The sequence below is a fragment of the Vulpes vulpes genome, chromosome 1 (genome assembly GCF_048418805.1).
Source record: "Vulpes vulpes isolate BD-2025 chromosome 1, VulVul3, whole genome shotgun sequence".
Taxonomy (NCBI): domain Eukaryota; kingdom Metazoa; phylum Chordata; class Mammalia; order Carnivora; family Canidae; genus Vulpes; species Vulpes vulpes.
Genome location: NC_132780.1, coordinates 76595055 through 76611420, shown reverse-complemented (window position 1 = coordinate 76611420; position 16366 = coordinate 76595055). Strand labels below are relative to the sequence as shown.

Sequence of the window (16366 nt, the reverse complement as noted above, 5' to 3'; positions counted from 1 at the left end):
AAAAGATTTTATTTATTTGAGAGAGATAGAGATTGTGAGAAAGAGAGAGAGAGCACAAGAGTGGGGAGGGTCAGAGGGAGAAGCAGACCCCTCACTGAATGGAGAGCCTGACTTGGGGCTCAAAAAAATGACACTGGGATCACGACCCAAGCCAAAGGCAGATGCTTAACCAACTGAGCCACCCAGGCACCATTGGGTGCACTTTGATTATGTTAATTTTATGGTATATGAATCAATATCTCAATAAAGCTTTTATGGTAAAAAAGGAGACAAAGAGAGAGAGAGAGAGAGAGAGAGAGAGAGAGAACATGGTCTTAGAGAAGGCACAGAGAATCCTCCAAAACTATTCCCAATATGGAAGAATCATTAAAATGTCTGGGCAGAGTCAGCTAACATGAGCAAGGTAAATAAAATAAAATTAAATAAGATAAAATACACACATACACAGCATAGCAACTATGCAGAAGTACTATAGGAAATAAGGGAAAATAACCAATGTAGAATAAAAAGGAAAGCCCCTCAATCTAGTAGAAATTATAACTCTGGTAATTCCTCAATATTGCTTCATGTAATGCTGAACTGAATGAGAACATTAAGTTAATAAGGCAGAAAGAAAAGACAAAATTAGGAAACAACAGAATAAGATCAAAAGGGATATTGCAGATCTAAGATAAAAAGTTGGGGCCACAAGCAACATCCTTATTGAACTAATTAAAAATTGTAAATGGTAAGGGATAAAATAGACATTACTGAAAGCTGAATTCCAAGTCCATAGTCTCTCCTTAAGTTGAATTCCAAAATCCATAAAACTAAGAGAATTTAAAGTTTTTTTTTTTGTAACCAACGAGGTAGCATAATCTGTCCTGAACAGATGTGAAGTTATTTATAATCTTTGCTTAACCCACTTGATTTGAATCTTCATATTTACACTTTTCATTAAAAGAAAACATTAAAAAGGTGATTTAGTTATAAAGGGGAAAGAATGAACTTGGCCTCATATATCACCACAGCAATATTTAATGACAGCAAACACTAGAGTAATAATCTACCAAGTTCTAAGGGGAAATGAATATGGCCCAAGAACACTATATCCAGCCAATAATCAGTTGAGTGAAAAAGCAGCAGACTGCATTCTCAAATACGAAATAAGTCAGGGATTATAATACTCATGAGTTCTTCTTAAAACCTATTGTTTGACAATCCAAAAAATTAGTAGTTTAGGATCAACAGAAACTCAAGAATGGAGAAGTTAGATTAAAAGGAATGGTGGTGAGCAGGGAATCCAATTCAAGTTATTATCCGGTTTAAGTTATTTATAGAACATTACAAAGGCTACATTTAATCAATATTTCTTTTTTTTCTTTTATCCTCCTGAACATATGTGAACCTTGGAATACCTTGATTCCAGTGTCATGCTCCCATCTTCCATATTACTGTTGTCGAGTATTTCCATTTTGCTTTTAAAAACATTCCTTCTGAAATAATCATTCATTTTATTTCACAGTCAATGCTTAGAGATTTTGACAAAACATCTTTAAATGTCTTTGCTCATCACTGCTTCTTGTATCCCATTAATTGAATTTCCTTCTTCCTTAAATATATCTTTTTGAAGTTGTTTCAGTGAGGGAGATAAATTTTCAGTTTTCTTTTGTTTGAAAATATCTGTATTTTGCCTTCACTTTTGGGTAATAATTTCACTGAGCACAAAATTCTCAACTGATATTCATGTTCCTTCAGCACTTTGAAGTATTATTTCCATTATCATCTGGTCTCTATTGATGCTTTTGAGAAGGCAGCTGTCAGATTTATTGTTCATTTGTAGGTAATTTAACGTTTTTCTTTCTAGTTGTTTTAGGGTCTTCTTTCATGATGATGCCTCTGGATGTTGAATTTTCTTTTCCTTTCTCTTTCTTCCTTTCTCTCTTCTTTCTTTTCTCCTCTCTCTTCTTCCTTTCCTTATCTTTCTCACTTTTTTTCTTGCTTCTATCTTTCTCATATGGTTTCCAGATGAACTAGAATTTCAAGAAATTGTAAAAAAAAAGGTGGAGCTTTGATTGGAATTTTGTGTAAACTATTAATTAATTTGAAACTGATTGATATTTTGATATTGATATTTCCATTTAGAAACATGCTATTTCTTTCCATTTGAAAATGTCTCTCTATAAATGTTTGGTCAGTTATCAAATCATCTTGCATAATTTGTGTTAAACACATTTGTAGGCTTGCTACATTTTGCTTCTATTTTGAATACATTAGTTCCTTTTTAGACAAAATCCAAATTTTCTGTTGGTTATTGCTGCATTAAAGAAATCTGATTTTTTGGTATTTTTTTCTATCAAGATGTGTCAGATTCTACACAATATCTAGAGAAAAAGAATAAAGGTCAAAAATAAATAGGGGATGCAAAGAGCAGAGGTTTTTTTTTTTTAACGCAGCAAGGGACACCTGGGTGGCTTAGTCAGTTAAGGGTCTGCCTTTGGATCAGGTTGTGATCCCAGAGTCTTGGTATCCAGCCCCTTGTAGAGCTTCCCTGCTCAGTAGGGGGTCTCTTATGCCTCTCCTCCCTGCTAGTGCTTACTTTCTTTCTCAAAGAAATAAATCTTTAAAAATGCAGCAAAATCAGTTTTTTTTAAATACTTCATTTTTTTTTAAAGAATAGTTTTAGGTTTACACAAAATTAAGAGAAATGTAGAAAGATTAAAATATTTCTTTAAGAAATCTAATTTTAAGAACAAGTATCCTTTATTAGACAAAAATCCAGTGAGTACAGAGTGCATTTTATTTTCAAATAGAGGGAAAGAAAACTAATAATTGAATATAACCAAGAAAACCTTTTAATATATCTAATTTTCCTACTAAAGATTAGATATATACATTGCAGAAATTTCTTATTGTGAAAGTTGAATCACACTTAAGTGAGGAAATAAATACACAGAAAGATTGCATGCATTAAAATTAGTAGAGTTTGAATGATATCTATCAAGCAATACTTGAAGATAAAAATTCCAATTCAGAGGTAGTAGAAATAATTTTTGAGACCTCAGGGAATATACCCACCTTTTTTTCCTAGAGTGTATTTTGAAATAGACCCTAGAAATCATAGAATCAAAGTCAATATCTGAGGGTAAAGTAAAATAAATGATCAATTTATAATTTAGAAATCTCTGAAAGAGCTCAAGTGGCTGCCTGACTTTGTAAAACAAATCATGTCAGACATATTTAATCCTCTTTTATGGCAATTGACCGTCCACAAAGATAAGAAGCATTCATAAAACATAATCTATTTTAACTTCAAAAAATGTTTTTGTTCTATTGTGTATGACATGTTAATTATAAGCTAAGGGAGTATGATATTGTGGATGATTCTTAATGGCTAGTTATCAATAACTTGTTCCTGATTGGGAACTCATATTAACAGGCAGTTACAAGAATTTGTGGTAGAATTCTTTGAATTCAATAATTTAGTTGAAAACCTAAACAAAAGATTTGAGATATCACTAATTTAATCTGTGGTTATTATAAAACTAAATACTATATTATTACCTGAGGCTGAAGTTTAAAACAATCTTGAAATATTGGAAAGAAAAATTCTAAAAGCTTAACCCATACTATGAGAGAAAACTATAAGATGTGGGGAATACTTTGGGACTATTTGGGGATAAAGTAGCTACATAGCAAAACAAAAAGATTGGCTCAATGGGAGTACAAAATTAATAAAAATTCCTAGTATATTTGTGGGGCAGAAGTTGAGTTGGGGTCTAAGTGTCAAGACAATCATAGATCAGGATATGATAGTAGGGGCCCCTGGCTAGCTCAGTTGGTAGAGTGTGTGACTCTTGATCTCAGGGTTGTGAGTTCGTCTCATGGTGGGCATGCAGCTTACTTAAAAAAGAAAAAGAAAAAGAAATCAAAATGTGATAGCAATAAGAAGTATGCATTAAAAAGAGTAAGAAAGAAATGTGGGTGGAAGGAAAGAAAGACAGGCAAATATAGAATTTAGCTATATTGGAAAACATGGCACACGAGATCTCAAAAATCACTTTTCTCACCAATACTAGTCATGCATCTATTAGAACGTTATGTCTCATTTTAGTCCACACATTTAAACGGATGTGAAGAAATGGAAATGGATTTGAAGAAGAGCAACAAGAATGATTGAAGGGCTAGAATATATATCCCGGGCTGAAAGGTTAAGAATCTAGTATTGTTTGGACTAGAAGAGAGATAGGTAAGAGATGATTTTATCACTTTTAAGATATAAAGGATTTTTGTGAAAGAAAGCCCCCATTGGCGATTTCTCAGGTCTATAGAGGATGAAAAGAAAGCACAAAGGAGCTTAAGTTTAAGCAGAAAAGATCAGGTTTGGATAGAAGGCAGATGTCTCTGCCATTGGGGTGATGAAATTTGAAATGACTTCTAAAGGAGACTGTGAGCCAGGCAGCCATCTCAGTCTCCATGTTGGATGCACGGCTGAGCAGGGAAAACGAGTTTGAGAAAGATGACATCTCTCAGGGGCCAGCAGACTACCTCCTGCAGGCCAAATCTGGGCCACCATCTGATTTTGGGATAGCCCATGAGCTAAGGATCGCTTTTGCATTTTAAAATCATTAGAAACAAATCAAAAGAATGTTCCATGACAAAAGATAATTATATGAAATATGATTTCAATGTCCATAAATACGGGTTTATGGGAACACAGCCATGCCCATACCTTGATGTCTTGTTTGTGGCTACTCAGGTACATTAAAACGCTCGAGTAGAGTAGTTGTGACTGAGATTGTCTGGTCCATAGAACCTAACATCGTTATTATATGGCCCTTTATAGGAAATGTTTCCTGACCGCTGACCTTCATGATTGTAGCCACTTACGGAATACATGGAATTCATCCTCCAAAGTCTAGAAGCTTTCTTTGTTGTAATAAAAATGGACGCCCCGGGGGTCGGCTGAGGAATATAAGCGGCACATCCTTTGAAGTGTCTTGGAGAGAGCTTTGGGTCCACAGAAAAACACGCCAATGCTGCTGCTGCAGTAGGGTAAGACAAGGAACGCTGTTATGATGTAGGAGCAAGGCTAGCCAAAAACCAAGACAGAGTTATAAAATCAGCGAAGTGCTCAGGCTTGTGACTTAATTTATTTTTCTCCACACACTTCCTTTTTCTTAGGTTCTCTATCCTACTCTCAGTGCTGTGCTCCCACCCAGGCCCCAGAGTCTTGTTAGACCCTGAAACACACAGGCAGGGGGAGCCCAGAAGATTGAGGGTAGCAGAGCCATGATGACCGGGGAGGGAGTTTCAGTGACAGAGGTGATTTCACTTGGATTTCTGGTCAGGTTGCCCCAATTATGTCCTCCTGGATTGGTGACTAGAATGTGAGGTTCCTGTTCTGCTTTACTCATCACTGTCGTCCCAGAGCCTGGAATAGTGCTTGGCACACAGTAAAAAATGCACAATTGTTTGAATGAATGAATAAATGGTTCCATCGATTATTATCTGGATGATCTTGGACAAGATCTCAGTCTCTGCATGCACAAAACAAAGAGATTAATGACTACATTATATGTTTTATTGAGAACAAAATGAGATAATGCATTCAAAAAGATTTTAAAAGTGTTATTGTTAACATCTTGTTCAGCCCTGCCTTTTTATACATAAGAAAATTTATACTAAAGTGATAGTAACTTTGTTTTTCCGATTCGAATTCCTTTGGTTTTCAATGAAGGCCAAAAAAGAACAATTGGAAAAGGAAAAAGACATTGCTGAAAGTGGAGTCACCCAAAAGCTGTCATCTCTAGTGATGGCATTTCAGAAAATGGTGTGGAAGAGGTATTTTTGCAACTAGTGACTGTCCCAGGGCTGCTCAGATCCCCTGGGACCATGACTGCCAGCTCTGCTGATACATAAATAACACACTGGTGCAAGGATTCAGGTTGTCTCTGGAAGTCAGCCGCAGCTAGTCTCTACAGGACTCATGGACCATGTTTTCCCTGGTCTTGCAGTGTCCTATTCCTTATGGCATTTTTCCAATCTCTGGCACAAGCTGAATTAGTTACTAGTTACTCTAGAGCAAAACCTCTCATACTTTGCTGTGCATAAAATCACCTAGGCAGATTTTCATAAACGTAGATTCTCAGACTTGAATCCAATCCAAGGAATGCATTTTTAGCAAGGCCCCCAGATGATATTGAAGCACATGGTCCTATGAGACACAGTTTGAGAAACATTGTCTTGAAGAAATTCCTAGGATTCTAGGACCAGCCCACCTAGCATCTCTGCTCCTTGATAGCTGGCTCTTGTGGGAAGTTCCTCTATAGCCTCATTCTTCTTAGCTTATATGTTAGCATGGTTCTCTGCCATGTATCCAATCCACATTTATAATTATGTGTTCGAGGATCATAATAACCATGGTAGAAATTGATGGTTCAATTATATTTCAGACTCTAGCTTCAAAGGAACTTATCAAGTGGACCCATTTGTAAATGACGATATGTTTAAAATATGTAACTACTATTTTTGAAGATATTATTCCTTGGTTAAATTTGAGAAAGTGCCTTTTTAGAAAGTATTTTCCACTGAAAAATACGAGTTTATGACTTAATGAGCAACTCTAAGGTGTTTATGGAAATAGAAGGCACTAGTTAAGAATGCTATTGGTTCTACCACTATTGTTGAGGAGCTTTGGGCACATATATTGTCTTCTCAGAGCCCCTGTTTCTTTATCTATGAAATGAGATGCATTATAATACCTAGCTTCTAGAGCCTCTGAGAGGATTAGACATGACATTGCAGGTGCAGCCTTCTGTCCTGTGCTTGGTCTTTGGTGAGCTAGTAACAGCTTATACTCTGACCCATAGGATGTCTATCTGCTCCATGGAGCTGAATAGAAGATGCAGAGTGGGCTGTTAACCCAATGATGATTATAGTTCTCCTGGATCAGCACTCCTGTACTGGGTTGTTTGAATTCCAGAGTGAGACATTTTGAATGATAGATGGGTCAGGCGAAACCCTTCCCAGCGAGGAGTCACAGCTTGGCTTTGTGTCTGATACCCAGAGGTAGCCCTGCATCTGTGTTCAAAGACGCCGTTATGGGTGGTGATATTTTTCCATTCGTGTAGGTGTCACCAAAGAGATTGCCCACTGGCTCATTCCCAACAGGCTAAAGTTGCCCTTTCGTTTGCAGTTGTAGTGACTGTTTGCAGATCCTGAGGATACCCTTTGATGCTCTGCCTTTAAGACTCCATTTCAAAGGCTTCTGATTGCTAGTGGCCAGGTGTACCACTGGTGTCCCCAGCAGTTCACAGCAACCCTGCCTCTTTTGAAGTTGTGGCTATTACACTGCACAACGAAGTACACACTTTGCTGGATTCATGTAACTGTCATGGTGATGCAGTCACCAAAAAGTCTCACAAAGGCCATTCATTATCTACCTTCCGCTAAGGCAGAAAGGCCAGTCCTTCACGAGCACTGCCTTTATTACTGTCCCTGCACACGGCAGTCTATCGCTTGCCTGGTTTACCCTCCTCGGCATTCGTGGTTTCAAGCGTGGAGATTTCTTGTCACGGATGCATACTGTGTGAATCACAGAGCTGAGAATCTGCACGAAGTGGGTAAGGCACAGATGCGGCAGCATTTTTTTTTTCTTTTATGAGGCAATGGACAAGTGCAACAGAACCCTAATGGGATTGGTAGAGAAAAAAAATTCTTCTATAAAGTTTAATTACCCACGATTGCTTGGAATTAAAAAAAAAAAAAAAGATTCCCTGTAAAAGAAGTGTAAAAACACAAGGCACTATTCTTCAGTTTACAGCCTGCAAGCTGCAGAGCTTGCACATGAATGAGGAGCCGGATCCAGGACAACATTAGCAGCATCGATCAGTCTGGGCTGCTGACTTTGATGAGAAAAGGACAAATTCTACATGAGCTGCAAAGATGGTTTTAACATTAACAGCATTATTTTTAGCTCTGATAAACAATAAAGAGAATCCTCCTGTTCCCCCTCTTATTTGCTAAATAACTATTGTGCTCTTTTCGGTGGGGTTGATGCATTTTTCAAAACAGTTCAGCGATGCCATGCATGAAAGTCATCCAAAATGTCACCCACCAGGAGATTTCTGCTCAGCAGATATATGGGAGAGTGGGTGTGCCCGGGAGTAATCCACCATCTTGCTGGATTCCCAGGTTCTGCTGCCTTGAGCCCTTCTCTCTTTAAATTGTATGTTTGTTTTTATGTGTTGGCTTTTATGCTTGGTAAGTTATAACCCTGTAGGGGCAGACCCTAAACCCCATTTAAAAAAAATCAAATTACTTTATACCCTGAGTGCATTCTGCAAATAAAATCGATAAACAGAAGCTTCCCGTGGATTTATGGAGGCTTAGAAAGAAGACAAGGAGGGCTAGAAACTTGGTATCAGACAATGGACACAACTTCTGGTTAATCTTTCCTAGTGAATGTTTTTCATTAGAAATTCCTCCCAATGAGTCATCGTATAATTATATTTTGTACAACACCTTCTTTTCACAACCACAGATGATAATTATGTTGGCCAGCTTTTTTTTTAAAAAACCCATTTTGCAGTTGATTTGTAGCAGCCTGCTCTGTGACTTTTCTCTGTAACCCAATTAATCGGTGGTTCATTAGGAGATACAAACATCTCTAACGGTGCTTGGTCACCATTGAGAATTAACTTGCTTTTCCCACCAACTCCATTTCCTTTGGGAAAAATTAGGAATCTAGTCAAAGCTTTTCACATCCTTCTCATTGTCCCTTCATCTGCTGATGCTGGCCACTATGCTCAGCATTGTGGGCACAAAGTTGCTGCCTTTGAGGATGGCCATGGTCAAATAGAAAACTAAATAAGAGAGAAATAAAAGTAGGTGACTTGTAGTGTTGGATGCCAGGAAATGGTGGAGCCATTTTTCTGCCCACCGTCTCTCTGTCCCCTCTTAGATAAAACAAAATATATATATATGTATATATATACACACACCTTCATCCAGAAATATAATAATATAGTTGCCATACCCAATGATTTTCTAGGTAATACCATCAAAGACACTTTGCCGAGTAATGACAAATCTACTTGTGCTCACACACATCCCTAAACTTCGCTACCACAAATAAAGCCAGTAATTTTCACTGAATCTTCACCTGACTATAACTGGAGAGCTGGATGTTTTCTGGTGGAAAAGTACTATTAAAATATGCTAACAATATCCCAGTCATAAGTTAATGGTGGCTTTATTTTTCTCATAAAGCTATAATTTATCACATGTGGGATTTCCACTTAGGTCTATTTCTTTGGGTATTCTGAACATTTTAGTCACATAATGAATGTTAAGAATATCCTATTAGATAGAGAGCCCTGTATGCTATAATCAGAATGTTAATTTCTCAAAAATATCATTTAAAAACATTTTGCACATATGCATGTACAAATGAGAATTGGAGAGTGTGCACACAAGCAAATGTGGTTCCAGATGGACACATTTACTCAATTTAGTTTAAAGGTATTTTTACATTTCTGAAAACAATGGGTGGTCTAAAATACATTCATGCAATATGGATTAGAAGTTCCCAATCATATGGTAAGTCGGCACCTTTCTTTATCATTGGGTTGGATTGAACAGTTAGTTCTAACAAATGGTAGTACTCTTCTAGTCTTTATTTATTTCTTCAGGATAAGAGAAACACTTCTACTGAAGTTATGAAGAAATGGCCAAATCTTCAAAGTTTTTATGGTAATTAATTACATAAAGTTTTACATCTATATGGCATGGTGAAGTCATTAGCAGATAAGTCAAATGTGGCAAACTATAAATACTCTGTGAACTGTAAGATCAAAGATCGAAGTCCTATGGAAAATAACTTTACTTATTCAATTAATTAAAAAACAACCGATCCATAGATCCAGATGGTTGACTACACGCACAATGCGTGTGTATCAAAAAAGTAGCAAGCTGTGACAAAGATCTATTTATTTTCATTCTTGTACCTTCTTGGAAATGATTTCCTGATTTTCTGAATATTTTGTTAAAGCTTGGGAACATATCGAGAACATTTACAAAAAAAGGCAATACAGCTATTTTTGTGAAAATATGGATTAGGAAGGCTTGACTATCAATGCCTTTTTATTTAATTAACTTGCCATATTTTAGTCAAGAGAATGGTTTACATTGTTTTGTGTTTGAAGCACTTTTCTGTGCTTGCCCAATTCAAGCAATGTAAGCAAATGTCACATGCCTGTGAGTTTGGGCATGCCAGTTGAAGGCTTACTTTCTATATGTCCACTTACTAGTTGTTGATCTCTTGTAAAACTATACTTGTGTTTAGTTATACCGCTGATAAAATTACAAAAATTAATTCAAATAAAAACAATAGAGTACACTTTCCCATTTTCTACTTTCAGTCTTTGATCTCTTTTTAATTTTTTCCTCCCCTTTCCTTATTTGTATTCATTTTGATGCCCATCAATTTGTTTCTCTATTACTGTTATTTTTTGCAATTTTCTGGTTCCTTTGGAGCTTGCACTATTCTCTTTGATCTGCTTCCCTTCAAGCTTTATTTTTGGTGCTGTTTTTCATGTTCTGTAAAAAAAAAATACATTTTTGCCCTTCTTCCCTTTATTCTTTTGATTTAACTCCTTCTTAGAACAAGAACAAACTCCAGCTTTGAGTGAACAGGTAAATGTTTTTAAAAGAGTAAGCCCTAAGAATCCTTGGCTTCGTGCTGATGAATAGAAATGGTTGAGAGCCTACTTCAAAGGCCCTCAAGAACAAAGAACCTTTTCTAAGACCACTAACAAATCCACCAATTCTTTCTGACCCATCTTTGCCAAAAGATATGAGCTAATGACAGGAAAGACCTGTCTTATAAGAGTAGCCAAGTAGGCTTGGGAACAAACATATTCTTGACATAATCAAGGAAAAACATACTGTTTATCTCTTTAATAACCATCTTTTTTTTTATAACCATCTTGAGGAAAATTAATGTTACTTTGTCCTTTGTGCAGAACAATAATTGGATTGTGTGTTTCATTTATATCTGGACAAAGGCCAGGATATTGAAATACTTCTCAAAATTAGATTTTCTTGTTTAAAAATTAGATTCTATTGGCATTCTCTTTCTGAGATTTCTTCATTAAAAGCTTCATTAAACATAAATCTTCTTTTACACAGCAGAAAACAAAATTATTTTAAGAAGGTCATTTTAAAAGTCTTTTGGAAGGCGGTGCTAAGCTCTTCACTGGTGACTTGTCTTACTGAGGATCTGGCATTCCAGGGAAGAAATGATCATTGATCTTTGCCTACATGTGTCTTATATTAATTACATTGATAGTTGGAGCTATATAACAAGTTGTGTTCTAGTGTCTAAGGCCATTACAAATAGAGTATTTTCAAAATTTGGGTCTAGGAAGTATGCTGCAGAGGCTTGATTCAGTGATAACCTTAGGGGGCCTCTTTTACTCTGGGGGAGATGAAGTCATCCATCAGGAAGAGTTTATGTAGCTAATGTGCTGAAAAGCTCAACTGGGTTTCTAGTACATTTACATACTAAACTTTGATTACAGCTTCTGAAAAGGAACATGCACACTCTTCACAAAGGCAACAAAACAAATGACAACTTTGTGGTTTCCCTGCCTTCAGACTGTTTCCTATTCCTCATTCCCTGCACGCTTGGACAGACAGGCTTCCCAGCACTACCCGACATAATTGTTTGGGCAGAGTCAGTGTAAACTCAATTCTGTACTCGGTCTCTTGGTGCTGTTTTTGGCTCACACCTTTCTAAGGTTAGGATGATAATTAAGTGGTTTGGTTTGAAGGGCCTTCCCCACTGGGCCGCAAACTTCACGTGTAACAAAAACAAACAAATACCATGTGACACATCAATAAAAGGTAGTCATATCACAGAGTGGTCCTGTTTATACGAACTTAAAGCAAAGATGTATGGGTCTCTGTCGAAAGCCTGCAAGTGGGAACATTCACTCTATAATTGAAAACTAACTCTATATAACATTTATCAGATGAACAGATTTTTTTTTCCCAAAGGGAGAAAATACCCACAAAACAAAACAAAACAAAACAAAAAAACAACCCTGGTAGTGGTTGCATAGGAACTTGTAACATTTTGTTAGTTTTGTACCTATAATCTTTTAAAGGAACTCACAGATAAAATGATCCAGTCTCTGCCTCTGGACAAGTACCTGATGGGTGGGAGATGAAGGGTAGTGACTTCCAGGCTCAGAGAAGGTGAGGGGTCTAGGAGTTGGGCCTGGACGTTGAACAGGCAGCACAAGGAAACCAGATTCTGAAGCTCTGGAAGCTGGGATGGACTCAAAGCACGGCATTTAGAGAGAAGACAGGACACTGGAACTGGGTTCTGGGCCAAGTGTCAGCAAGAGTCAAGGCAAGAAACAAAGTGGAAATGGGGGAGTTTCAGGAGTGGTGCCTGGAGAGTCCCAGGGCTGCTTGCTGTGGGCTTGTCCAGTCTTATTGGTCATCTGAGGTCAAGCTGGAGGGTGGGAGCAACTATACAACTGGTCTACTCCCTCCTTTATTCCTTCCCTTAACCCTGCAGTTAAAGGTGAAGATTTTCTTGGCCTCTCTTGTTGGATATCTTTTACACTCAGGACAATTCAAGGTCAAGAGAAGGTCTCCACTGCTTTCCATGGATTCTCTCCTGGGCTGATGCAGGCACAGTGTGGACAGGAACCCAGGGTCTCTGCAGGGAATGCTCTTGCTTTGGGTCTGGTGTATCCTGTGCAGGCTATTGGGGTTGGCTGCGGGTCTCACAGAGCTGCAATTGGGCAGGCTATGAACCTTGGACTGGGTCACTCCTTCCACACATCCCTCACCTACCTCCTTCCAACAGCTGGACCAGAGAGATCTCAAAAATTTAGTGATACTTAATGAAAAAGAAAATGGAATTGTTCAGGCTCAAAGAGAGTGTAATAAAAAGATCAGAAAGAGCAGCCAAAGTGACCAAAAGAGAACTAATATTCACCAGAAGAGTATTCCATGGAGCAGAGAACATGCTGGGGAATTACAGAAGGCTTCAGAAGGCAAGGACCCTGATGAGAGACCATAAAGCAGCATCACCGGAACTTCAGGGAAAGCTGGGAACAGGGAATTAGTCAGAAAGAGCGTAGGAGACTTTAATTCACTCTTAATGGTTCAATACCGATAAAGTGGACAGAAGAAAGGTCAGGGTAGAGAAGATGTAAATGACACGATTAATCTGATAGCTATGAGTAATTTACATTAAACTCTGTGACCTGCACACAGAGGATATGTGGTCCTCTCCTCCGGATATGGTGGTTCTTTGAATTCCTGTCCATCTGAATTTGCTTCTTTGTCTATCTCATCTAGTTTCCTGGTTCTAGCACAGTTCACATCTAATATCTCTCACGTGTGTGTCTCTCCAGCCTGAACTCCTCTGACCCCTGACTCATATTCACCTGCCTACTTGGCATCTCCAGTTGGATGGGTAACAGGCATCTCCAACTAAACATGACAAAGAACCGACCTCTTGATATCCTGTGTCTGCAAACCTGTTCCTCTTAGTCATCCTGAAATTAGTAAGTGTAACTGCATTCTAGCTTGGGTCACGACGCTCTCACGTCTAATCCATCAACAAGCCATGTCAGTTCTACCTTCCCCAAATACCCGTATCCAATCACCTCTCAGCACCTACACTGCTCCTAATCCAAACCATTACCACTGTTTATCTCTTCCCTGGCCTCTCCATGTCTGCCCTGAGGCACTTATAATTTGTTCTCTCACAACGGCCAGAGGTGATATCATTAAACATAAGACAGATCATGTCATTCTTCTGCACAAACCTTTGCGTTTCAGTGGCTTTCTTTCAGAATGAAATCCAAAGCCTTGTAATGGTCTGCAATCGTTCCCCCCGCCCTTAACCCCGCCGCCGTTGCCTCTCCCATATGCCTTCTGCCACTCTTACCCTAACTTAACTCTGTTCCAACCTCACTGGCCTCCTGGATCATGCCAGGAACAGTGTCTGCTGCCTCAGGATCTTGGCGCATGCTGTCCTTCTGCTCTTTCCCAGTTATCTATGTGGCATACTTCCTCACTTCCTTGGCCTTTCATCAAATATGGAAACCATTCTTTAAACAAAGACAATATTAGGACATACTGACTTTCAAGAGCCATAGATGATAGGGATTCAAAACAGAGTCTGAGTTAGGGGACTTAGAAAAACAATGATAAACATTTGCATTACTGTTTTGCACTTTACCAAGCTATATATTTTTTGAATTATGGAAACAACACTGTGGCCGCATGGGATCATTTACATTTTAAAATGGGGCCCAAAAGCTCAAACAAGCTACTATCTAAGAGCAAATACTCTTCCTCCTCCATGTTGAAATTTATTATATAATGATGATAAATAGGGTAATAAGGGATATAATAATAACGATAATAGCTAATATTTACTGAATTCAAAGCACTGTTTTAAGCACTCTACACGTATTTCCACAGTTAATCCTCACAGAAGCCTGGGAACTAAGCACTAATATTTAATCAAAGCTTAGAGAAGGAGACTAGGTCAGTGGCAGGATAAATAACCAGTCCAAAGTAAGCAGGTGGTTAGGAAGGGGCCAGGATTTATACCACGCCCTCAAGCTTCAGATCCTAGGTCTTTAACCCCCCATGTTAAATCCCTGCTTGGTCTGATAACATTTTTTTTTTGTCTGCTTTGCTAAATATGCTAGATACAGTTTTCAGTTGGACATAAGTGAATTCTCCAGTTGGGTAAGTTGAGATCAACTGTGTTTACTGAACATTTCTTCAAGACCTAGGTAGTTTAAGAAATATCATCTTAAAAAAATAAAAAGAAAGACAGGAAGAAAAAAAGAAAGGAAGAAAAAGGAAGGAAGGAAGGAAGGAAGGAAGGAAGGAAGGAAGGAAGGAAGAAAGAAAGGAAGGAAGAAAGAAAGAAAGAAAGAAAGAAAGAAAGAAAGAAAGAAAGAAAGACCATCTTTGATTGAATTTAAGTGTGAAAAATTTCAGTGCAATTGCTAATTGTCAGATGCTGTAAGCCAGTCAAGCCAAGGCCCGTGGTTTCAAGAATACCCCATGACCACCATTTCTCAGGTTTGATGTTTTCTCTCTAAACAAGGTGTCCACTACTATGCATTAGCAGCTTGCCCCCTAGACTTTTCCACTTCAGCGGCAACCTCCAAGGAGCTTCATGGGCAGAGAAAAGAGAGCGCCTTACCTGGGGTGAGCATAGGCCAGCTGCCGGAACTCATTGCTCCAGTTGGGTCTTCCATAGAATGTTTTCTGCTTTAAACCCGTGACCACGTCAGTATTTTCATCCCAATGTAAAGCAATGTGAACAGCCTAAAATAAAAGTTGTGGTATCAGGTGACATTTAGAAAAAGAAAAAATAGGAACCTGTTTCTAAATAAAAGATCAAGTAATTATGTTCATTTGTTGATTGAACATACAACAAATTTCCTTGTGTGGCTAGAGATGCTTATCATTAATATAAAAAAAATCACTGATTTTGCCTTTTGGGATAGACATCACATCTCATTTCTCCTTGTGTTCCACCTTGGGGATGGTTGAAAAAAAGGGTTTGATGTATACATGGTTGATGTGCAGTAACATGAGCCTGGGAGGATTTTTTCTTGACAAGGATGCAAGTAGTACAGTAAATATGGTCAAGGGAAAGCAAGCAGTAAGCTACTTCTTTTTTTCTGCCAAATTTCTCAGAAATTAATCTCTATCTCTGTCTCCATTCACTTAATATTAAACCTTAGGGATTTGAAAAGGGTCCTGCCAGATTATAATGATAGGAAATGTTCAGGAAGCAGCCAGATCAGATCAGCCTACTAGGATGAAACGGTTTGAAGTGTACTTTCCAGGTTCAAGTGCTAGGAGGATGTGGAGTCTGGCAGTCAGACCCTGGTGGCCAAGCACAGGAAGGGACATGGTTAGAGCTCTGTTCCTAGCCATGTGCCTTCAAATTATACGAATGCACCCAGGCATCAGGTAAGTAGTGGCTGATAAATAAGAGCCTGGGGCATAGCACTGCCTACTGATGATTTTTTGAGTTGTGGAATCCCAAAAGCCACTTTCCTTCTTACTTCCTGGGATTTGTGTCTTCTATGCTCCCCCTAGAGGCCCCGACACAGCTCTTGAGTTCACATGCTTCACCCATTGGTGCTCCAATTGCTCATGGCCTCTGACTCATCCTGCTCCTGACCAGTTTGGTTAACAACCCTCTGGGTCCAACCTTCACCTCGGGTTCCTGCTGCACACCGGCCTCCCAGGCTGGCCTTCTTATCAGTCTAGGAAAGCAGCCAGGGGCAGGAGGGGTGAGCAGAAAACAGTGGAGAGGCCC

At 38.5% G+C, this 16366-nt stretch overlaps 1 protein-coding gene across 1 annotated transcript in view; it reads right to left on the bottom strand.

The window, feature by feature from the left end:
• Positions 1–2723: 2723 nt before the first annotated feature.
• NOX3 (NADPH oxidase 3) overlaps positions 2724–16366 on the bottom strand; it is a 59385-nt gene continuing 45742 nt past the window's right edge. The window contains exons 12-13 of the mRNA XM_026018733.2: positions 15236–15360; positions 2724–5024 (exon numbers count right to left, since the gene is read on the bottom strand). Coding sequence (XP_025874518.1) covers positions 4898–5024; positions 15236–15360 — 252 coding nt within the window. The 3' untranslated portion in view covers positions 2724–4897. The remainder of the gene's footprint in view (positions 5025–15235; positions 15361–16366) is intronic.